This window comes from Ambystoma mexicanum, chromosome 1q (assembly GCF_040938575.1).
Source record: "Ambystoma mexicanum isolate Mex_15411 chromosome 1q, UKY_AmexF1_1, whole genome shotgun sequence".
NCBI lineage: Eukaryota > Metazoa > Chordata > Amphibia > Caudata > Ambystomatidae > Ambystoma > Ambystoma mexicanum.
The window spans coordinates 1,331,933,073-1,331,956,661 of NC_090922.1; the positions used below are offsets into that span (position 1 = coordinate 1,331,933,073).

At 46.9% G+C, this 23,589-nt stretch overlaps 1 protein-coding gene across 4 annotated transcripts in view; it reads left to right on the forward strand.

The window, feature by feature from the left end:
* ORC1 (origin recognition complex subunit 1) overlaps positions 1–23,589 on the forward strand; it is a 323,506-nt gene that overhangs the window by 105,899 nt on the left and 194,018 nt on the right. For all 4 annotated transcript variants that reach the window (XM_069642194.1, XM_069642195.1, XM_069642197.1 and 1 more), the window contains one exon: positions 21,792–22,011. In XM_069642194.1, coding sequence (XP_069498295.1) covers positions 21,792–22,011 — 220 coding nt within the window. The remainder of the gene's footprint in view (positions 1–21,791; positions 22,012–23,589) is intronic.

A 23,589-nucleotide genomic window follows, 5' to 3' on the forward strand; every position in this document is an offset into this window, starting at 1 on the left:
CTGTTACGTTTCCCTCTTCTCTAGTGAAGGGTGGGGAGAGTTGTTTTGATATGGCGCGCGCTGCTCTTGTCAATTTTCGCAAATCTGTAAATTCATCTCCCAATATTGCGGCGCTTCTGTGAGCATCTGAGTGTTCGCGCATTGGAGAGTGTGCTGTATTCATTCGTCTCCCGGTCACGATCTCGTGCGGGGACAAATGGTGGTCTTTGCTCGGTTGATTTCTCAATTCAAATAGCGCCAGGGGTAGACAGTAAATCCAATTTTTCTTCAATGAGAAGCATAGTTTTGATAACCTGCCCTTCAACAGTCCGTTCATCTTTTCCACTACGCCATTACTTTGGGGATGATAAATCGAACACAATTTATGTTTTATACCCAATAATGTGGTGACTTCCTTGAAAAGTTCATTCACAAAGTGAGAGCCGTTGTCTGAGCGAATCACGTCACAAATTCCCCAGCGTGGGAACACTTCCCTTACTAGGAATTTGGCGGCGCTTTTGGCATCAGGTCGCGCACAGGGTCCTGCTTCCACCCACCTTGAAAATGGGCACACAACCACGATCATGTACCGTGCGCCATTGCACCTTTCCCCCATGTCTGCGTAATCTATATGCAGTTCTCTGAACGGGCCAATGGGTTTAGGAATTGTTCCCCTGAGCGTGCGTAATGTCATTCCTGAATTGTATATTTGGCATGTTGTACATTCCATTGCTAGTCGAGACACATGCTCCTGGAGACAGGGCACGAACCATTCTTCCTGTATTTCCGCTGCGATGTGCTGTTTGGTATTATGTGCGGGGAAGTGTAGCTGTTGAAATGCAACTTCTAGTAACTGTAGAGGCATTACCACTTTCCCTGAGTTACTTTGCCGCCATAGTAGGTCTGTTCCTGACTGGCTGCACCCCCGTTTTGTCCATGTCAATTTTTCCTCGGTGCTAGCTCCTTCCTGCAATTCTAGTATTTGTGATATGGACATCATGTTGTACCCTTCTGGGGGTTCTTCGGTTGTGTTGTTCTTAAGCATGTATTCACCTGTGTCATATTTCTGAAAATAGGAAGCTTCCTTGGCGGCAGCGTCCGCTGCCGCGTTCCCCAAAGACACAACATCTGTGTTGGATGTATGGGCTTGGCACTTCACTATTGCTACTGCAGTAGGGTTTTGAAGGGCCTCAATTAACTCTTAACAGTTCTGCATGCTGTACTGGTGTTCCATCTGCCCGTCTGAATCCCCTACCCCCCCATCTTGCTAGACATCCATGTACTGTCGTCGTCATGTAAGCTGAGTCTCTGTATATTGTCACTGCACAACCCTTTGCTGCATGTAGTGCTTCTATGAGCGCAATCAGTTCTGCTGCCTGTGCAGAGTAATGTGACGGGAGGCGGTACTGTACTAGCGTTTCGAACTCCCCTTCTTCCAACCTCACTACTGCCATGCCAACGTGTTTTTCTCCCGTGTCCACATCAATTGATGCAGACCCATCCACAAAGCACACTTCCCCCTCGCTTAGAGCGTTCTCACACACCACTGTGTCCTCCCCTCCTTCTCCTGTGTAGGTTGCGCAATCGTGGTTCTGCATATCCTCTAATGTGCACGCTTCTGTAATGAATGTGGCGGGGTTCACTGTTTTACACCTCACTATATGGATGTTGGCGCTGGACAATATAATCTCGTAGGCTGTCGCCCGCTGTGTGGTCAGTGTGCTCTTTGATCTCTCGAGTATTGCAAATAATAAATGTTCCACAAACAATGTCACAGGGCAACCCATTACTATTGTGGCACTTTTCTCAATCGCGAATGCGGCTGCAGCGAGTGATTGTTCGCACGCAAAATGACCTTGCATCACGGCATCTAAAGTACCACTATAGTAAGCCAATGGCTTGTGTCCTAAGGATGTTTTTTGTGTCAGTACTGCTGTCAGGAGTGTTCCCTTGCAGTGTGAGAATAGGTAAAATTTGCGTCCATAATCAGGGTTTGCTAGTACTGGAGCGCTTGAAATTAGCTCTTTCAATGATTGAAATGACATGCTCATTTCTGCTGACCATTTTATTTTTTCATTCTCCTGTTGTGCTTCCTTCAGTGCTTGTAGGAGGGGTCTCGTGTATGCTGCATAGTCTAGTATCCATGCTCGGCAATAGTTGCACATCCCCAAGAATTTCTGCATATCTTTCACTGTTGTGGGTTCTCCTACTGATCTTATTGCCTCTACCCTGTCGGGAATTTATTCTTTTTCCATCTTTTGATATGAGCTGTCCCAGGTATAGGACCTCGGTCAGGCAGTACTGTAGCTTCTCCTTGTCTACCTTGTATCCTTTGTTGGCTAGTAAAGTCAGGAGCGTTGTTGAATCTTTTCTACATGTTGCTTCGTCTTGTGCACACACTAATAAATCATCTACGTACTGAATAATCGTACTCTCTACTGATAGGTTTCCCAAATCTTCATGCAATATGCGGTTGAATATGCTCAGGCTCTCACAGTATCCCTGTGGTAGTCTGCAGTGTTCATATCTCTTTCCCCCCAGCGTGAAGGCTGTAAGGTACCTACTCTCTTCAGCCAGGGGTATTGAGAAAAATGCATTTTTCAAGTCCACCACTGTGAAATGTGATGCCACTTTTGGGATGCTGCATAGTATTGATGCAGGGTTCGGGGCTAGAGGGAACTCTTTCTGAATTACGTCATTGAGGGGGCGTAAGTCCTGTATCATCCTCCAAGATCCTCCTTTTGCTTTTTTGATTGGATAAATACATGTGTTACATGGGGAGTTTGAAGGCACCATTATCCCTTGTGCTAGTAGTGCATTTATTGTTTCTTTTATCCCTTTTTCAGCTTCACGGGACAACGGATATTGTTTGACTCGGTAAGATTGCTCCTTGCTTTAGTTTTATTATCACAGGCTGTACTCCGTGCAACAGCCCTACATCATGGGGGCCTGTTGTCCATAAATTGTTTGGTACGAGCCTCATGTCGTCATCAAAAAATGACGGTGGTGCTCCTACCACTGCCATCAATTGGACGGGGATCTCCCTGGCTTGGATCAAAATGTCACAGGGCATCGCTATTTCCATTACTATTTCACCATCCCCTTCTATTTCTGAAAAGAGATCCTCATCTGTTACCTCGCGTAGGGCGAGGTTGGCGTTTGTACACAGCACTGTGCACCACTCACATCCTTCCCTGTCCATTCCAATCACAGCAATCCTTTTCGTTGATACCTGCACGGCGTGCAAATCCAACGATACCACTGATCCTGGTGCTGCGTTTGGACACACTATGGGGCGGAAGAGGAACTCTGCTGGAATCCTCCAATCCATGCTTCTTAGCTCTGGAATTACGAGGGCCAAAGTCTTTAACCCTTCAATAAATATTTCCTCATTTTGTGGCAGCCCTCGTATTTCCTGTGTGGTTGTGTAGGCTTGCACTACCAACATAGCACGCAAGGGGCATATCCCGGGTGTAGAACACACTATTCCTCCTTCAGTAAATGATATGGTCATGTTAAGTTTACTCATAAGATCCCTCCCCAACAAATTTATCTGGGACTGTTCGTAATACAGTAAGGGTGCCTTTACAGTCTTGCCCCCCACTGTTACATCCAAAACTTCTGTGTAAGGAACTTCAATTACAGCCCCAGAGAACCCCTGCGTCTCTAACTTCCTGTTAGATAACGGAAACCGGCCCTCTCTGACACATGATTTCTCCGCTCCCGAATCAACCATGAATATAAACTGCTTGTCTCCTATCTGCGCCCCTACCAATGGTTCCTCTGCTGCACTGTAGGTGGTAGATAGAACTGGACACGCAAGTGTTCTCTGTGGGCTGTCCTATGCGGGGTGTCTCATCGCCCCCCCCCCCTCATTGAATACGTTGCCTGAGACCACTGACATGCCGTTGTAAGGTGCTGGTGCGGGGGCCCCGTTTGCTGTTGTCGCGAAAGGGTTACCTGGCGTATATTGCATACTGTCGTTGTTTTGTGGGTGGTTCTGTGTTCTATACTGGGGTCCCTGTTGCTGGCCGGCATTACCTTGGCCCGGGTTTCTTAGTTGTTGTTGTCCCATTGGGAGGCCATATGGGCTTCCCGGGTGGGGATGGCCATATTGTTCTACTTCTTGGAACCCGTTATTGGGTCTGCTTCTGCACTCTCTAGAATAGTGCCCCCATCTCCCGCAGTTCCAGCAACTTCCTTGTGCACCTCTAGGGCCCTGCCATCCATTTCCTCCTGTTCCCCCGTACCCCGTTCCGCCTCCTCTTCTGCCCCGGTACCCACCTCGTCCCCCTCGAGGGGTCCACTCTTGCCACTGCGGACCTCCACCTTGCTCTTGCTCATTCCACTGCCGCTGTCCTGCTCCCGCCCAATTAGCTGCCATCCTTCCTTGTATTGCTATCAGCCCCTCCTCCTCATCGTCTCCCTCCCTGCTGTGTGGGAGCGCAGCTACTGCTGCTGCGACCTTCACCAGTTTTGTCTGTACTAACTTCGCTTCGTCTGCCAATCTTTTCTGAGCCACCTCCTTCTCCCTTTCCTTTATTCGTTTACAATGGTGTACTATTATGCTCTGAATTTCTGGCCATCCCTTTGCTTCAATACCTGCTATCTTGTCGAGCGCTTTCTGCACTTCCTTTGGGAGCCCTCTTTTTATAATGAAGTAAAATAAAGATGTCGATTGATACCAGGGCGTGCCCGTCTCCGCCCTCCACATCTCTTGGACCCGAAAAATGTAATCTATAGCCTCCTCCCCGTCATTCATTGCACATTGCATCACTGACTGTAAATCCGGTGTATCTGGGAATGTTTCGCGTAAGGCGTCCCACACCCTGGCCCGCACTGTGTTAAAGGAGGCCCCATCATGGCGGTCACAATCTAACGTTACTCCTGGGAAACCGGCTTTAACCCATACTCTTTCAGCCTGATCGCCCACCGCCGATACGAGCAGGCTTTTCACATCTCTTATAGCTAGGGGTACCCCAGCAGTATGTTTTTCAAAGGCGTATATCCACTTACTTGCCCCTCCTGATAATGGGGGCAATAGCTTTAATAAATTGGCTTTATCCATCTGTGCCCATGGGATATAGTTAGGCCTCCCTCCTCCTCTGTGTATCAACGGGAGCTGTAGCTTTCCTTTCAGTTTGGCATCCGAACCCGATTTGGATGCTGATGTTTCCAGTGATGCCATTTTCCCCACTCTGTTCCTTAGTCGTCCCGTCCACTCATCGTCCAGTGTTCTCACTGAACATGTGCCATCCCCCCCTTCGCTTCCCCCTCCCATAGCCATGCTCAACCTGTCACTTTCTTCTAACTCGTCCCTTATGTCGCATAGTAATTCCTCTCTATCTCCCATAGGCCTTTCATCATTGTCAGTATCTCCCTCGCGTGTCTCTATTTCAATTATTCGTGTTGGTTCTTCTTCAATTCTGAACAGTATCTCACCTTTCTTCCACCCCTCTTCAGGTTTTCTGTTCTCGCCTGGCGCTCTAGACGTGCGCCCTGATCTAGTCGCATTAAGTGCTGTTTGTCCGCACATGTCTTTTATTCTCGAAAGCTCATCTTTTGCTATTGAGAGTCTTGACTGTAAATCATCTGTGAGTTTCTCTATGTCCACCCTTTGTGTACTCGCCTGGCCTCGCTCCCTTGTACTTTCATATGGTGGGGGTGCAGTGGGCCGGTGGGGTGTAGTGGTTGTCGGGGGAGGCACATACGTCGGATCACTGTATCCTTCTGCGGGTACAGGCTTTTTTAATATCGGGTACAAACTTATTACCTCTACTGGTGGCGCTACACTTGACAATTCTTTGATATCTTTCTGTATCATCAGTGGATTGTCTGTAGTGGATGGGAGATCAGGATTTACTGCTGGTGCTTTAGGCGGTGGTATCTCTTCAAATAACCTCCAAAGATCTAATATTTCCCTCCTATTTTGCAACTGCTTTCCTTTGTACTTCAAGAAAATGCATGTGACCACCATATCCAGAACGCTTTTATCAAATGACCCTCCCTCTGGCCATATCTGGGGTAACCCCTCTCCTTTCAACTCAGTTACCCATTGGTCATGGTATTTTTTAATCCGCTCCGCGTACCCTGGAAGACTCTTACAAATATGCAATAAGGGTGTTTCAGCCCCCATCTCCGCGCCCTCCTAGTGCTTGTGTTTTTCTGTGTGTCTGCAACTACAAGGTAAATGCAGTATCAATATATATATATATATTTTTTTTATGCTACTTCACATACTTCACATTCAATGTTGGGCTCGTTTGGGCTCTCCCCCCTTCCCCTGATTGCACGATACAAAACTAGCTATACACAGTCTCTACTCTGTTCTCTTGGGGGGGCACATACAAGGGCAACCCATCATTTATTTTGACAATATCAATCCGGAAGTCAAAACATGCACATCCCACTTACCATGACCATTTAACTATTATACATTTATAACCATTATGCACATTCACAACCTCAAATCGTCCCCTGACACATACGAGGTGCACACACCTCTTGGTAACACTCAATGCACCATTCAAGCTGCCCTCCCTTTCCTCCCTAGCCGGCTGCCCCTGTCTGTCTTACTTAGATAAATGGATGCGCATATGCATATATTTATATTTTTTAACCTGCTCTCCCCCTTCTAGTAGGACTTTTTTTCTCTTACTTTCCTCCCAAGTTCGTGCTAATCTCGTTTTTTTATTCTCCCCCTACCCCTAAAGAAAAAGAAAAGAAAGAAGTAATAGCGATCACTAATATATTCTCAGTGCCCCCTTTTGCTGAACACTTTTATCTTGTATTTCACTTCGTCATATATTCCCAGTACTAGTCAATATAGCACTATGCGGCTCCGCCTTCCACCCCCTTTCGGAGCTAGGTTCCCGTCACTTTTATCTCTTATTCACCTCGTAATCCTAATGGCCATATGCAAAGAAAAAGAAAGGAAATTTGAGAATGATCTTTAGTATGTCTTTGTACCCCCTTTTCGTTCCCTGTCCTACACTTCTCTCCCCGCTCCCTTTTACAATCGCTCACACTCAGTACTCAACGTGCCCGTCTTGAACCGATAGTCTCCGAAACTGGGTCCGTCCAGGCAGTGTCGCCGTCAGCTCAACAGTCAGCCCCGGCGAGCGGTACTCAAAGGGGATTTTTCAACCGGGATCCCGTACCCTTTCTCTATTGAGTGCGCACTTCTTAGTGTACCGGTCGCCGTTGGCGGGCAGCCTCCCGGAGCCGGCTCACCGTGCGTATCCCTTTTCGACCGGAGATTCTCGTGCCAAAAGGGACGGTTATAATGAGTTAGGAAGAAATAAAATCACGCTATCGGGGTCACCACTGAAAGCAAGCGTCCCCAACAAGCACGATCCTCCCCGCAATGAGAGACAATGAAGGACTCTCCCAAAATGGGAATAAGGCCAAGACAGAGTGCGGGTGAGCGTAAATGGGAGTTTATCAATCAGAATAGGGCATGCAAAGAACTCTGCAAACTCCGAGAGCGCTCTGTCTGACAATAGCAAAGACAGGCGTATATATTTACAAAAAACGTCATAAGAACCTACACACTATAGGGGGCACAAGTTCAATGGGATTGGGTGGCGACGACTAACTATAGGTGCTGCTGCGATGTGGTTGGCTTTGGCTGGAAGACGTCACTGGTCAGCCTCGTGGGTTGGGCTGGGCCTGGCAGGGTGGCGGAGTTCATCCAGGCGGTGTTGTGGGCCATCGCGGCCAGTCGCAGAGACGAATGTCTTCTCCTGACTTATTAGCCCTAGGCCATGCATACCGCAGTCATTCAGGCATTTTGATATTATCTTCTTTAGTAAATCTTTCAATAGGTTATACAACAGGTTAATGCAACACAGGAGGAATGCACCTTGTGAGGGGACTGGAGGTAATACGTTAGGGCATGGTTACCAGTGTCCTGTTGACCGGGGCCATAGGTCGAGGGGCTAAGCTTCAGGGCCTGGGACGGGCGGTACATGTCTTTCTGCCTCGTTAGAAGTTGTTATGGATGTTCCGCTGTGTGTTGTCAAAGTGTTGGGTGTCCTGATTGCACAGGGCCATAAGTCTGAGATGGTCCGGTGGGTTGCGAGGTTTACGAGGGGGCGCGTGTGTTCAGGCAGAGGTTTACTGCTGTGCTGTAAATAATGCAGGTGGCGGGTGGCGGCCTTGGGTGCTACAGAGGGGGTTACAAGTCTTTGAAGCGGCTCCAGTCTGGTTGGGGGAGGTAACGCAGCGTGGCGCGGTCTCTGATCTCATGCCTTGGCAGCCTTCGCAGGGTGGGAGGGGGAATGGCCTTGCACGTGTTTCACGTGTTCCACGTGCTACTAGACCTATCGGCCGCTTTTGATTTAGTGGACCATAAAGTCCTATGTAACCACCTAGATTCAGCAGCACACTTCTCCACTGAGGCTATAGCATGGATACAATCCTTCCTTAGTGACCGCACCATGAGGGTTTTCTCACCTACAGCAGCGGCAGACCCCATCCCTATTACCTGCGGTGTGCCACAGGGATCATGCGTTTCACCAACACTATACAACATATTCACTAAGCCCCTGTTTGATGATTTGGACCATCTGGGTATCACGTATACTAACTATGCTGACGATACCCAGATCCTCCTCCCACTCACAGGGGTTTACGAAAAAGATCTAGCTATGGTGAACAAAATATACAGTATCGTTCAGGCATGGATGGCAACCCATGGCCTATGCCTGAACGATGATAAAACTGAGCTTCTTATCCTAGGCACCGCACCCCTCATCAATAAACTAAGTACAAATTACTCTTCCTTTACCATAGATGGGAACTGCATACAAGTTGCCAAAGAAGTTAAAACATTAGGGATCTACCTTGATTCTACCTTATCTTTCTCCAAACAGGTAAACTCCCTAGCTTCCTCAACAGCCTACACATGTAAGCTCATTAGAGCAGGGAAACAATTCCTTTCTCAGCACAGTTGTCTAACACTAGCCAGAGCCCTTATCATCTCTAAACTAGATTATTGTAACGCACTATACATAGGAGCCACTAAATCCATCATCAACAAAATCCAGATACAGCAAAATAAGGCCCTCCGAGCGGCATTGAACATCCCCAGGAGAGAACACATTACAGCAATAAGAAGGAAACACAAATGGCTCTCCACCCATGAGAAAATCAGACTCAAAACTGCATCTCTCACACACAAATCTCTACATAACAAAGCCCCTCAATACCTAAAGGACAGGTTCACTAGATCACACCCCACAAGACAAACCAGACTTGCCTACACCAATCGCCTACAAGTACCACGCTTTAAACTGACCACCATAGGCGGAGCTAGCTTCCCAGTCAAAGCTGCTCAATTGTGGAACGAATTACCCACTACCGCAAGGCTAGAATGCTCTTTTTCCAAATTCAGGCAAATTGTAATCAACTGGCTAACGACAGTAACTGCTAATTGAACCTATGATAATGCTTACGCCTGTTTGCTACACAGCCTCTGCACCATACGATTGTAAACTTGTATTGTAAACTTGCACCTGTAACTGGTAATTTCTGTAACTTGTAACTGTAACCTGTAACTTATGCTCTAAGCTGTACATATTCTTACTTTCTGCGCCCTTATACCCCAGGGTCCGGTGCGCATAATAAATACCAAACAAACAAAGGTATCTCCCTCGTGTGTTGCCGATTTAGGTAAAAACATCACAAACATTTGAACACTCTATAATACTTATTGTAAGCAATACAAAACATGCATTTAAGCTTTGCTGGATGTGTCTCGATTATACCCAGTCTGAGCACCTTATTCATACTTTGTTTTAATAAGTACAGTATTTAGTTATATGCATATATATATATATATATTTGCAACAAGTGAGGTAGAATTAGGATTGGTGAAGAACATAGAAAGTACCCCGCCACTATTCGTGACGGTGGTGGCACATATGGGACCTGGATATGCACACATGACATGCGCCTTCTCATGCCTCCTTCACATGGGTCCTCGGTATGGTTACATTCGTCTTTCTTGTGTCCTCTAGCAGCATTAGTTCAGTTATGGCGCGAGCCCATGGGGTGTAAGTTTCCCAGTAATACACGTAACAAAATAGATTCCTGGTGCGTTCCTTTGTTACTAGCACCCGACTGCAATGGTGTGTGCTCACCATTGCTTATATCATGGAAGCATGATTTCTTGTAATTATACATTTTACAGGCTTTTGTAATATAAGGGATTTCGTGGAAGAAAGCATCCTTTGCGAGTAGTCTCAACATTAATATATAAAGATTGTCTGTCATCTAATGACTATTTTACTGTTCTTTTCATTGCCTAGGCCTGCTGGCCGGGTCATGCTGGGAGCGATGATACACTGCAGGAGGTGAACTGTTACAATGTTAGTGTATTACACTAGCTCATGTCCGTCTTGTTCGTGGGAACGTGCTCGCAGCGGATCTGCCAGGGTGCTGCGGCAACAAGGATGACTGAAACCCTCCAAGGGTGGGGGCCGCACTACAGTGCGCTGAGCTCACACCATCCTTACCAGACAAAATGGTTTCTAGGCCTAGCTAAATTTTAATACATGTGGGCAATTAATACGTTCGGGCAATGTCTTCAGTGGGTGAGCCCCCCACCACCTGGGCCCGGGTGGCATGAGGGGACGCCCAAAAGAGCCATAGCCCTCACCTGGGGAGAAAGCGCAGGCGAGGGGGGTCTTCTTGGACCAGTTCTCCCCTACACTATTGCAATAGCCTTCTCCTGAATCTACCTTCTTCCATTCTGTGACCCCTCCAACAAATGCAGAGTAGGGCAGCAAGACCTATCCTTGTCCTTCACCCCAGGGACCACATCTCTCCTGTCCTAAAGTCTTCACAGGCTCCCGGTTGCTGCACGGATTAAATTCAAATCCTTCTGCATCATCCACAAGGTTGTCTGGGCCCAGGGAACACACCATCTTCAACTTTATCTTACTAAATACTCTCCCTCTAGACCACTATGTTCCTCTGGCACCAACTGTGTGTGTGTAAAGCGTTTTGCTAAACAGAGGGTAGGTGGTTGATTAATTTCCTCAACTGGCCCCTTCCTAGGAACAGAGTCCCGTAACACTACGCCGTGAGCAGGACTTTCTTATATTTCGGAAAGCTCCTCAAGCCTTTCCTTTTTACCTCCTCCTTCCCTTCTTCTCTCCTCTGCTAATCTCACAGTTGCTGTAATTGGTGTCCTTGGCCCCTATGCATCTTCGGCCCCTGACCTCCTACACCCAATCACCACAGCACCTGTCTACCCTCCGCGCTTGCCTTGGCACACCCTCCGGCCTGGAGGTTCGCACTTGCACCTAACGTGGCTCCAGCCGTGTAGCACACACCATACCATGGACTTCATCTGTGACTCACCCATGAGCCCATACTCCTCAGCACTTACCCCCTCTACCCTCTTCCTTGTTGAACTTGCACGTTCTCACATGGCATAGTAGGTTTATCCTTTTTTCCTTTTGATCCCTCCACTGTTTTTTAATATTGTGTTTTTAATATGTTTCACTCCCTTGCTTCCTTCCTTAGCCCTGTGGGCCCTTTGAAACACTATTTTACTTGCTGTATAAGCACCTAACAAGCAAACGATAAAATAAATAAATACAATTCACAGGTGAGTAAATCGACCTTTTTATATATACTTTTCAGAATGGCACAACACACATTTAATGTAAGTAAGAACTATTGTAACTGTTCACTCTCAGTTAGTTACCAACCAACTTCTTTAACCAGTAAGTAACTTTTATATACTTTTCAAGACAAACCTTTTTCTTATCCAGTCCTTCCCTAGTCTATTGCACGAGTTCTCTGAGGCAGAAGAGGGACTCTAGTGGTCTAGGTGCTAGCTGTAGGAAGACTGTTCAAGTAAGTAGTTCACTTTAAAGTTAGTTAGGGCCAAGGGACCTCTGAGTAGACACCCTAGGAGGATTCCAGCAGTGGTCCTGGGTGAACTGGTTGAGAGGACTCCCAATCTCAAACACCCCAAAGTTACACAGAAATCACAAAGGTTTCAGGTAAGTAAATAACCCAGCCAACACAGACCCTCAGCACAGAAGTGGTGTTGCAGCAGGAAGACTTAAGGATCTGCAGCCAAAAACCCATTTAAATTGTCTCCTTTGTCATGAAGACAGAAGACTGGACTTTGGAAGGGAATTTGCAGCCGGGATCTACGGAGAAGGCTCCAGGTTTTGGCACCCTTTTCCGGGGCCAGAAGAAGACTGAATATCGCGGTCAGATTCTCGTAGTTTGCCAGGTCCAGCACTTTGATGGAACTTTTAGGACTCAAATCGTATCTCTGCAGTTGCAGAAGGATGCCACCAAAGTTTGTTTGATTCAGAATTCTGAAGACCGTGCAATACACAATGGCTTAAGATCTCGGGGTATTGGGGTATTGCAGCCCGCAAGTTCACAGCATGACGTGGGATGGCCCAAAATGCAGGTCCTCTTGACTCTAGTGGATCTCACCAGGCTCTGGGTCAGGATTGTTTGTTTCGGGATCCCCAGGTCGATTGGAAGGAAGGGTTACAGCAGGCTCTGGTTACACAGCAAGCTCTATGATTGTTGGAAATCGCTATGGCCTTCGTCTCTTCCTCTTCCTCTTCGGTTTCAGCTCTAGTGGTCGACTTGGCAGCAGCTTCCCTTCCAGGTTCAGAGTTTTGATCAGCACAACCTCTGCATTCTCGCCCTGCATTTTACAGCAAGGGGTGGTCTGGCTGTTTAATCTGGACAACCAGCCCCCCCCCCACTCGGAGTTGTTTCCTGTCAGGCAAGGTGGAAGACAAAGGGCTGCTGAGTGTTGGACTCCTCCCTCGCTTCCTGCCTTTCCAGACTCTGGAGCCTGGTCGGGGAATCCACAGCATTCCCAGCGAAGATATGCAGCCACTGAGGTCGTTCCCACCTAGAATTTCAGGGGGAAGACCTCCGACAGGAAGCACACTAGAAATGGCGAATAAAGGTGCCCACCATTTTAGAAAAATGTTGGCCCTTCTGGGTATTAGCGAGGCTGAATTTAACAGCTAGCGAGTAATAGACTAAAAGTCATAAAGGTAAAACCACTGCAACAAGCAATTCAGGTAAAACTCGCAATTGTAACAATGTTACCAGTTAAGTAAGAAAGGGAATGTATCCCCGGCACTCCACATAAGGTAGGGTGTTATGGCTCACTATATAAAATGTAAAGGGGTGAAAATTCCTCTTTACTACTTGGGAACAGTAGTTCACCCAAGTATATGAAAGATAAATTGACAGGGGAGCCCATAGGGGTAACCCAGCCTAAGCCCAAAAGCTGTAGGAAACTATAACTTCAATCATACACTATGCAGAGACAAAAAAGGTCACCCATAAAAGAGTAAAAGACGAGGTGAGAGGGGGGAAAAAGATCCCCTTCATCTAGGGACAAGGTAAAATATTTACCTGGTCCTAGCAAAAAGTTCTGGGTTTGACACAGGTCAGGAAGAGTTATCCTTGATAAGATCATCTTACCTAACGGTAACCCTGGCACCTGAAACCTTCTTGTGGTTTGCAGTCTTCTGCTCTCTCCAGGCAGACCTCTTGACCCAAAGTGCAGCCAAGGAGTTCACAGCTTTCCCCAATAACCTGGATTCCCCAAACAGACCACAAAAATATGTAAGGCAAGTCCCACTCTAAGTAAAAACTAAAAATCAAGATATGAGAAAAACAAAAACGTATTATAACACAGCGTAGGCTGGGAATTTATCTAAAAGACATTTACCAGTTGCACAATAAATGGCTGGTTTTATAGCAATTGCAGAAAAGAAAAAACAAATGTTACAGATTGATCGCATTTTCCCAGTCTACCATTGGGCATCATCACTATATGTGCTTCCATATCTTTCCTAATGCTGTTGGTCTATTCTAGCCTTGTGACAGTATAACCATGCGATCCTGCTTAACCGGCTCTGTGCTAACCTGCGTAACATAGATCAGCTCCTGACCTGGCTATCTGCCGTTCTCACTGACCAATCCTCCAGGTCCAACTGGGGTCCTGCCTCTCTTCTATCTCTCTCTACCTGTGGTGTTCCGCAGGAGTCTAATCTTTTTCTCTGGCTTTTCAACCAATACCTGGCACCTCTTGCCCACCACATAGCCCTCTGCTCTAACTTTCAGTGTTATGCTGATGACACTTGGCTCTCCTTCAAGCGCCAGTCAGCAGCCTCAACGACTCCTCTCATTCCCGACTGTCCGCAATTCAGGAGTGGTGTGCCGCCAATGATCTCTGCCTTAATGCCAGTAAGACTGAGATCTTCCCCATCGGAACACCAGCTCCCTCCTTTCCTCTCACTCTCTGCCCGCCCACCCTGGGCCCTCTTCAGGCTCCTACCTGTGAGGCTAAGAACCTCAGGGTCATCTTCGACTCCACACTCCTTCTTCTCTCTGCACATCTTCAACGTATCTAAGAAGTCACACTACCAGCTGCACCTCCTCAGAGGTATTCTTCCCTTCCTCACTTTCCTCCAGAAGCTCACCGTCTCCAGAGCTCTGGTCCTTTCTAGGCTGGACTACTGCCACAGCCTTTTTCTAAATCGTCCTGCATCTACTCTGTCCTCTACAACTCATCCCGAACAGGACTGCGAGACTTGTCCTTGGCCTTAAGCCCAGGGATCATATCTCTCCAGCTCTACTTGTGAACAATGATCAAGTTCAAGACCCTCTGCATTGTCCACATGGCTTTCTGGGGCCTGAGACCGGACTACCTCCAACTCTCTTCTTCAATATCCGCCTTCTCGAACCCTCCACTCCTCCACCTCGAAATCTGAGGGTCAGTCGCTTTTCCAAGCAAAGAGTTGGGGGCGGATCTTTTCTTCGGCTGGGGCCTCCCTCTGGAACAGCCTCTCTGTAACTTGAGCAGAACCATCTCCGGTTCCGGAAGCAACTCAAGACCTTTCTCTTTGCTTCTGCCTTCTCTTCCCCTCCCTTGCTGATCACCTGCCCGATCCACGCACTGGTCACTTTATCACCCTCAGAACTTGGGCCCAGGTCCCTGCCTGTCCAGCTGCAATCCGGCACTGCCTCTTCACACCTCTGCACTTGTGGTCTGTATCTGCAACCCTACAGTCCCCACTCTTGCCCTTATTTGCCACCAGTTGGCTGCACTCTTGTTTTCCTTTTGTCCCCCACTTCTCCATCCACCCCCTACCCTCAGCACTTCTCACCTCCCCCGCCACCCCTCCCTGCTGTTGCATGATCTGGAAGACACAAGGCCTAGTAAGATCGTTGTTTTGTCCTCCCTTTGTTTCCCCCTCCTTATCTTGTCGCGCCTAGAAACACTTGTGTACAGGCACGTTCTAAACGCCATATCATATCTTATATTAAAAATATCAAGTTGTTGATTTGCATTAAGATCCTCTCCTTTCACAGTATTCATTGGATAAGACTCTTTTAGACTTGTATTATCTGAATTAGACATTTGATTGGTTGTCCCAGGAGGAGTATGTGTGGAGTGAATGACTAAGTACATTTCAACCAATCCCTATCTGAGATGTGATGGTGAAATTATAACCTAACATCCTTTCCCATTGAAGGAAGCGGTTGGCACCATTTTACCATTCTCATTGTTCATCGCTAGTCCATTTTGCAACTCGTTGAAAACATTACTTGCTTCTCCTTCCTTTCTCATGATTTCATCTGTCCTGTCTCTGACCTTAAGTTGTTCTTACTACTATTGCCTATATGCTGAGGGTTAGTTGTGAGTTTCCATAAAAATCACTGACTCCTAATTGATTCTTTTTCATGTGGAATGGTGCTTTGTATGACTTCTTTCTTAGAAATTGGAGCTCTGTTAGTGTGATTTATCCTACAGAGGGCAGTGTTGTACCTTGATCATTCTATCCTGACAAGCACATTCTTCATTGCTCGTCGTTCAGCTCCTGCCAATGTGTGACCTTCATTATGATACTTTTGGATGTACTGCCTAGGAACTTAAGTAATCTCTTTTGAACACAGGCTTGGAAACTCAGCTAAACTGATGTGTTTTGACCAATCGGTGTGCAGTGTTTTGTCATTTAGCTCTGGCGTCTTATCTTTCTTTGTTCTTTCATGACCGCACCACTGCAACTCAGGCCTGGTAAAATCTTCACCCCCTGTTCCCCTTGCCTTAACCAATCACTTTGCAGCATTTAGTCCTGCTTTGGGACGTTACAACTTGGTGTGTGTGCATCTCTCCAAGGTCCTGGCTAATGTTTTTTGCTGAAGGGGTGAAGATTTTCATGCTTGAGATGGCTCACTGGGTCTCGAGGCCTACATGTACTGTTTCATTCAATTAGTGTAAGGGGGAGCTATCATTCACTGTCATTATGAGTGCCCCTCTGTGATCTTTACCTAATGCTGCGGTGTCTTCTGAGGACACATGATTATGATTGCATATTAGGTGATGCATTATGACTTGCTGAATCATGGCTACTAGTGCCTTGATGGGCCTCTGCAGGGAAGATTTCTTGTGTGGAGTTGTTAGCTCCTAAGCGGAGTGCCTTTTTCACAGTGACTTTCGCAGCTTGAATTTATGCGCACGTTTAGGGCGTTAAATTCTCCAACCTTACTGTACTCCCCAACACTTAAGTTTATTTTAGGCTGGGAAATCCTAGTCAAGGTAGGAATAGTGAGGCGTTCATCCAACCTGAACCACCCTTCAGATTATTCCTATTTCACGAACAGACCACCCTTTAGCACCTCAGTTAATTGTATTTTTTAGCCCCCCCAACCCCTCACAATTCCTCTGGAATGTCGTATTTAAACTGCTGCCGTGTTTATCACTAGGCCTTTTTCCCTCATTTTAGAAAAGTCAAATCTGGGTGGTTTTGCATTGTGGTTACTGTTGTACTGTGAACTGTGTCCCATTAGGCTCTTCCTCACTCTAAAGGGTTCCATGTCTTAGCATTGAAAATGTGTTTTTTGGGGGCGGCCACCCCCCCTGGACACTCCAACCCCTCATTTAAAACCCTCAAAAACCCACCCAAACACTTGTTAGAAAATTTTTGATGGAAAATGTTCAGATGAAACATTTTCGATGAAAAGACTGGATACCACTCTATAGGTCCCCACTCCTGCTGGGGGTACTGTTCTACAATTGTCTCTTGTCTGCTCCTACTGTGTGTTCCCTACTGTGCGACTTCCACACCCCCCTCTGCGTTTCCTGTGTTGTGCGGCGCTGGGCTGTGTCTCTCCTTCTCTCTCTCCTCCTCGCAACCCTTCATGGTGCTTTCCCTCTCTCCCATCTTTGCTACTCCTATCCTATCCCTCTAAGTCTGGAAGGAAGTCTAAGCCTCAAGCCCAGGGACCGTATCTCTCCAGGACTGAAATCTCTTCACTGGCTCCCAGTGGCTGCGAGGATTAAGTTAAAAACCCTCTGCATTGTCCACAAGGCCTTCTGGGTCCTGGGGCCTAAATACCTTCAACTCTCTCTTCCTAAATATCTGCCTTCACGAGCCCTTCGCTCATCCGTCTCCAACTCCCTCATGGTCAGCCGCTTCTCGAAGCAACGAGCTGGGGGTAGATCTCTCTCCGCAGCAGGGGCCTCCCTCTGGAACAGCCTTCCTGCCTCCCTGAAACTTGAGGAGAACCATCTCCGGTTCCGGAAGCACCTCAAAACCTTCCTCTTCGCTTCTGCCTTCTCTCTCCCTCTCCCTTGCTAAACCTGCTAAACTCCCCACTGAAGTCTGCACTAAACCTGCATCTGGGCCACTCTGTGACCTCGGTCCAGGGCCCAGCCACTCTCCACTTGCACTGCCTCCCTGGCTCCTCCTGCACTGTGGGACTGTCACTGCATCCCTACAGCCCCCTTCCCAGCACTTGCTCTGCACTTACCTCGCACTTGCCACCAGCTGGCCCTTTTATTTATTATTTATTATTTATTATTTTATTACGCTACTTACCTTGTACTGCACTTTTCCCCCCCCACCTCCTCCCCCTGCACTTTCTCCTTTTCCCCTTACCTCTGCACTTGCACGATCTGAATGACACCTGGCCTAGTAGGATCGTTTGTCTGTCTTCCCCTTGTTTCCCTCCCTCCCTGCCTCGTCGCGCCTTGAAACACTTGTGTATAGGCGCGTTACAAATACCATATCATATCATATCATATCAAGGAAGAAGTTCATGAGGGACATCCTGGTCTCCAACCCAGGCCTCCTTATCACTGATAATCGGTGCTTCCTCCAGACAGACTCTCACTGATATCCTCTTTGTCGTTCCCTCATCAGACCTATGGACCACTCGTATGGTCTCAATTGTCTCTCATATCTCTTCCTCCTCATTAATGATGGCATTCGGTGGGAGGTCCTTTTGGCCTCCTTCCACTCCTCCAAGCCATCATTAATGTTTATCTGAATTGCACCATCCTGGTCCAGGGCGTTCACTCCAATCTCCTACTTTTCGATGGGCATCTCCTGCGTCTTATCAAATTCATTCCCTCTCTTCCTATTCCTACTAGCACCTCTGGCTCATCTGCTGGCTCATCTGCTGCCTCCTGCCTCCACTGTTTCTCTGGCCCCTCCCTCCTCCTCTCTGGCTACTATCCCACCTCCTGCTACCTCCTCTGCCCACTCTCGGGCCACTTTACCACTTCTGCTGGGTGTACCTCAAGCCTGTACCCCACACCGAAAAACTTTCAAATGTGGCAACCTGCTCCACGTCGGTACTCAACTCTTGACATCTGCCACCTCCTCGAAGAACTTGACCTGGATGTCCTCGCTTTCTCAACACAGACCTGGTTCACGTCCAGCTCTGTCACTATTTTTGACACTCTCCTCCCTGATGGCTACAAGATCCTCTCTGAACCCAGAACCAACCGACCCGGAGGTGGAGTAGCTGTGATCTTTCCAGAGTGGGGTCCATGCTTCTGTCATTTCCACGCAGGCTTGCTCCTCCTTTTTGAATGCCTGGTCTGCAGGTTCTCTAGCTCTCCTCACCTCTTACTGTGGCCACCATCTACATCCTCCTGGCTAGGTTGCCTTCTTGCCCTTGGAGCGGGCAGACCTCTCCTTCTCTCTCTTTTCAGTCTACCTCTCAACTTCTCTTCCTCAGAGACCTCAACATCCACCTGGATGCTTCTAATCCCTCCTGGGCTTTTCCGCAACCTCTGTGACACACTCTCGTTCCATTCTAGCCTCTGGTCCGACGCGCACTGCCGGACACACCTTGGATGTGCTCATTTCCTCAGACAACCCCCTCTCTAACCCTCTCACCACTCCTCTTGGACTGACCACTTCCTGCTTTCTTCTCACCTGAAACTCTGTCCCTCAGGCAAAGCCTTCCCCAGCACTGCCACCCACCTTCTTGGTCATTCGGCCCATAAAGCGTGTGTCAGTGGATGCCTTAGCTTCTACTTTCTGTGCTCCTCCTACTCCTGCGACTGACTCACAATCTGGCATGGCCCCCCTCTAACCTGCTTCTTTCTATCTCCAACGCTCTGGACATCTTTGCCCATGTCGTGCAACTCTTGGTATGACTCCGATCTAGCCAACCTGAAACGCAAGTACAGGATGGCTGAGAGGAAGTGGAGGGCTACGGACACATCCTCTGACAAACTGCGTGCCGCCTGCTACAAAGGAAATACAGAATCTGTCCTGTCCAAGAAGTGTCCATATCCAAGCATGTGTCTCTGCGGCCTCTAACAACACGGCCAAACTCTTTAAAATCTGCAAGGAACTGCCAATCCTTCTGCAGCCTCTACCTCTCCTGTTCCCTCCCAGGCCCTCCGTACGCCTCTGGCTTCTCACTTCACCTCGAAAACCAAGGACATTCTGTCCTCGCTCTCCGCTTCCGGCAGGAAGCTGCTCTCCTGAACACCCGTGAAGATCTGCTCTCCAATCTTGATCCCAGCCTTCCTTCTGTCCTCATCCTCCATGACCTTTCCTCTGCTTTTGACGCGGTCAATCACGCCATCCTGATAAATGGACTCTGGGAGAACCTGGGCCTCACGGATCAGACCCTGGAGTGGTTGGCCACCTTCCTCCTGGACTGACCCTCTCAGGTTCAACTTGGGTCCTTTTTATCTCCACCACCTCTCTCTCCACATGTGGTGTTCCCCAGGGCTCTATCCTCTCACCCTGGCTGTTATGTCTACCAGGCCCCTTTTGGACCACCTTATCTCTACCTTCTCCTCTAACTTTCAATGTTAAGCGGATGACGCTAAGCTCTCTTCAGGCTCCACTCAGGCTCCACTCAGCCTCCTCTCCTATCCCGCTCCTTCCTGTCGATCCGCGATTCAGTCGATTGCTGCCTTGATCGCACTTCCCCTTACCTCTCCCTGGCACTCAATTTTTCCAGACAGCAAGAACACAGCAGTATTTAATATAGCCTTATAGATTGAGGGAGGGGCCATTATTGCAGGGTAATGACCCGCCACCAAGTTATGGCCTGAGGCCAAACAGAGGGCCAGAAGTTAGGTTTAGGGTGATTATCCCAAGCGATAACCCCTTCTAAGGTCTATAAACCTATCGCTCTTGGTGATAGTAGCAAAAAATTTGCTTAATGCAGAAGTAAATCTACAAACGGTCAATTTGCTAGTATTTAAATAGCAAGTTTGTCTTCTTAAGTTAAGCATTTCAATTTCAAACTTGGTTAAACTGGAGTGGATTTAACCTGAGCATGCATTGGGGGTCGTGCAAAAGTACGCAGTTTATAAGAAAGTGAAAGCATTTTCCATGTTCCAGCTTTCTCTTTGATTAAGTTAAGTAGGGTGTTGTAGCGAAAAAAAAGTGTCTTGTTGAAAGACATCTTGCTTGAAATTGCATTGTTTCCCTGTCTACTTTTGAAGACAGAATGTTCAGAACGCAGTCGATACCAGTAATTGACTGCACTCTGAACATTCAGATTGGCGCGGATGATAATCTGCATGTGCAAATGTTTTAAAAATGTACTGCTCTTATTTTGGAGCCCAAATTATTTTGACCTTATGTATGCAAGGATGGCTCGAGTTTAAAACCTGTAAAAAGAAAAAATATAAATGAGAACAAACTAGGCTTGAATTGATTGAAACAAGTGGCCTGAAGTTGGGAGTTGGCGAGGCAAGTGTAATCATTCTGTTAATTTGAAATTGAATGAAACAAAATTATAAAGTGACTTTGTTACTGCTGTCAGTGGCCACCATACGTTGGCCGCGTGCATACTTGTTGCAGCTTAACTGATTGTATTATTTATAGGGTGGCTGTTCAAGTTTGAAAACGCTAGTAAATAAGGTTAAGTGGAGAAACATATAAAATGTTTGACAAATATTTCTAGTGGGTCAATCTTCAAGTTCATTGTATTTACACTCAACGAGAAGGAATTTACATAGATCACATGTACTAAAGTAACCCCCGCTCAAAGATTTTAGGGCATTTTGTAATTGAAAAGGGTATAACAATTGCATAAGAAAACAATTATCCCCATTTCCCATCCATGCATATTATGGACCAAGCATCCATTCTTGTTGGCAACTTGGATAGGTCATTTTCTTCATTCATAATTGATCCTATTCTGCTACCATCCCAGTTTACTATCTAGTAATAATCCTTCACAATCCATCCTTACAATTACATGAAAAGTATTAGAGAAAAGAGTACACATTGTAATGTGGTGTTAAAGCAAAACCGGAATATTTCCTGATTTCTAGTTGAAATTGAAAGCTCAATATCACTACATACTGCATGAAGTAGGCCTTACCTTGCTGCAAGCTTTCAAGTCTTCAAGAAATTACTTGATACCATTTTGGTCGATAGCGATTCAATTTGCCCTGTGTGTGTATTACATGAACCTATCCCTATGGATATAGCTCTCACTTCTCCAGGTTCTAATTCAGGTTTCTCTTTAAGATTCCTAGGTGGTGATTTTGGTAATGATGATGAGGATTTTCAACCCATCCTAGAAGCTGTTGAATCGAGTACAAGTGAGGATGAGGATTGTGAGAACGACCAAGAGGAGCATAGCAAGCCAGTTGCAGCATCAAGGAAAAAATCCAGCAGTGCCCCCAGAACTCCAGTACCTTCAAAGAAGCCTTCTTTGAGGACCCCTGCAAAAACTCCATCCAAAAGTGTATGTTTAAATTGTACTGCCTTTATAAATGGTCTTGAATACATACTAGGATGATGCCCAACAGATTCATAAAATTCTTGAAAATGATTTGTCTGTCAGCATGGCATGTAGAATTCATGTATAATGTTTTTCGTCTATAAGGGGAAGCCCTGATGATTTAAATTGTTGTACGCTCCCCCACCCCAGGATAGTTACTTTACCATTTCATGTGAAAATAGTATGCAAATTATCCCACACTTGAAATACAGGTAAATATATATGTATTTCTTACATTGGGGATCCTCCACAGAGAACAGGCTACGGATATTTCAGTGCTGCATGTTACGAAATTGATTTTCCTGTTGGTGCCTTTGCAGAATACAGCCATCCTATGAATGCATAGTAGATATTCCTTAAGTGAAATTAACTCCACCTGTGAGTTTCCAAGCACTTTTTGCTGGACTCTTGGATTTTTTTACTGATTCTCCTGAGTGGAACTCTTTCCACACACGCTCATTCTTTTACTCTGAACTTGGGAACGCTTTCCTCCATCTTTTTCTGTCATCTACATTATTCTAAAGTAGCACACAGCACATTTTGTACGGTGCCACTGGAAGCTCCTTGAACTCCCACTGTAATGTTTGTTTATATTCCTTGGATTAACAAACGGTTACCAAGGCAGGGGGTTACTTTTTTTTTTTGTTATAAATCCAATCTTTATTGACATTTTTGCAGTTTCAATCTGTCAACAAGAACACCAACTGATTCAACAAATGAGTTTCATTTCTCCCCCCCCTCCCCTCTCCGTCCCACCCCCCTGTATGCAGTTCAACTAACCTCCTCTACCACTTTTCCACCATTGGGAGTCTACTATGTGTTCAGAGGTTTTTTTAACTTCCATGGGTGAGCTATCGACCGTATTTCTTGAAAGGCAGCCAGATCCCTTCTATGTCCGTCCTCGTCTCATCTAAGAGGTGTCAGGTATTCCATCATAGATGGATCTTGCCTTTTGGACCCTTTCTTTCTCCGTGGGCACAGTTCCTCTTCCATTGTGGAGCTATACAGCATCTCGCCGCCATCAACAGTGTGTGGATCATATGGCCAATTCCGCCCTGCTTCCCCTTCCCAGCCATCCCGAACAGCAGCAAGCTGGGTTCCTTAGGTCTATATATTCCGTCCAGTCCCTTTAACCACCCCAGCACCTCTTTCAAAAATGTCTGGATTGGTGAGCTTTTCTACCACATGTGACCGTAGACTGCCTTCGCCCTCCCACAGCGCCAGCAGTGGGAATGTACCCCTAGGTACATTTTTGCTAGTGTTGCTGGTGGATAGTGCCATCTATGCAGTAGCTTAAATGTCTGCATTCTGTATTGCAGGGATAGCAGGGATTTGTTCACCCATCTGCACATGTTACCCCGCAGCTGGTCTGTTATTTCAATCCCTAGGTCTTACTCCCATCTCCCCCGTGCTGGCACAATATTTATGAATTCACCCCTCAGTTCCCTCTACAGGCTAGATATCCTTCCTATTGGTTTCTTGCAGTAGTACCTTTTCAAAGGGGGTCAGGTCTCGGGATAGATTGTCTCCCCATGTGGGTTT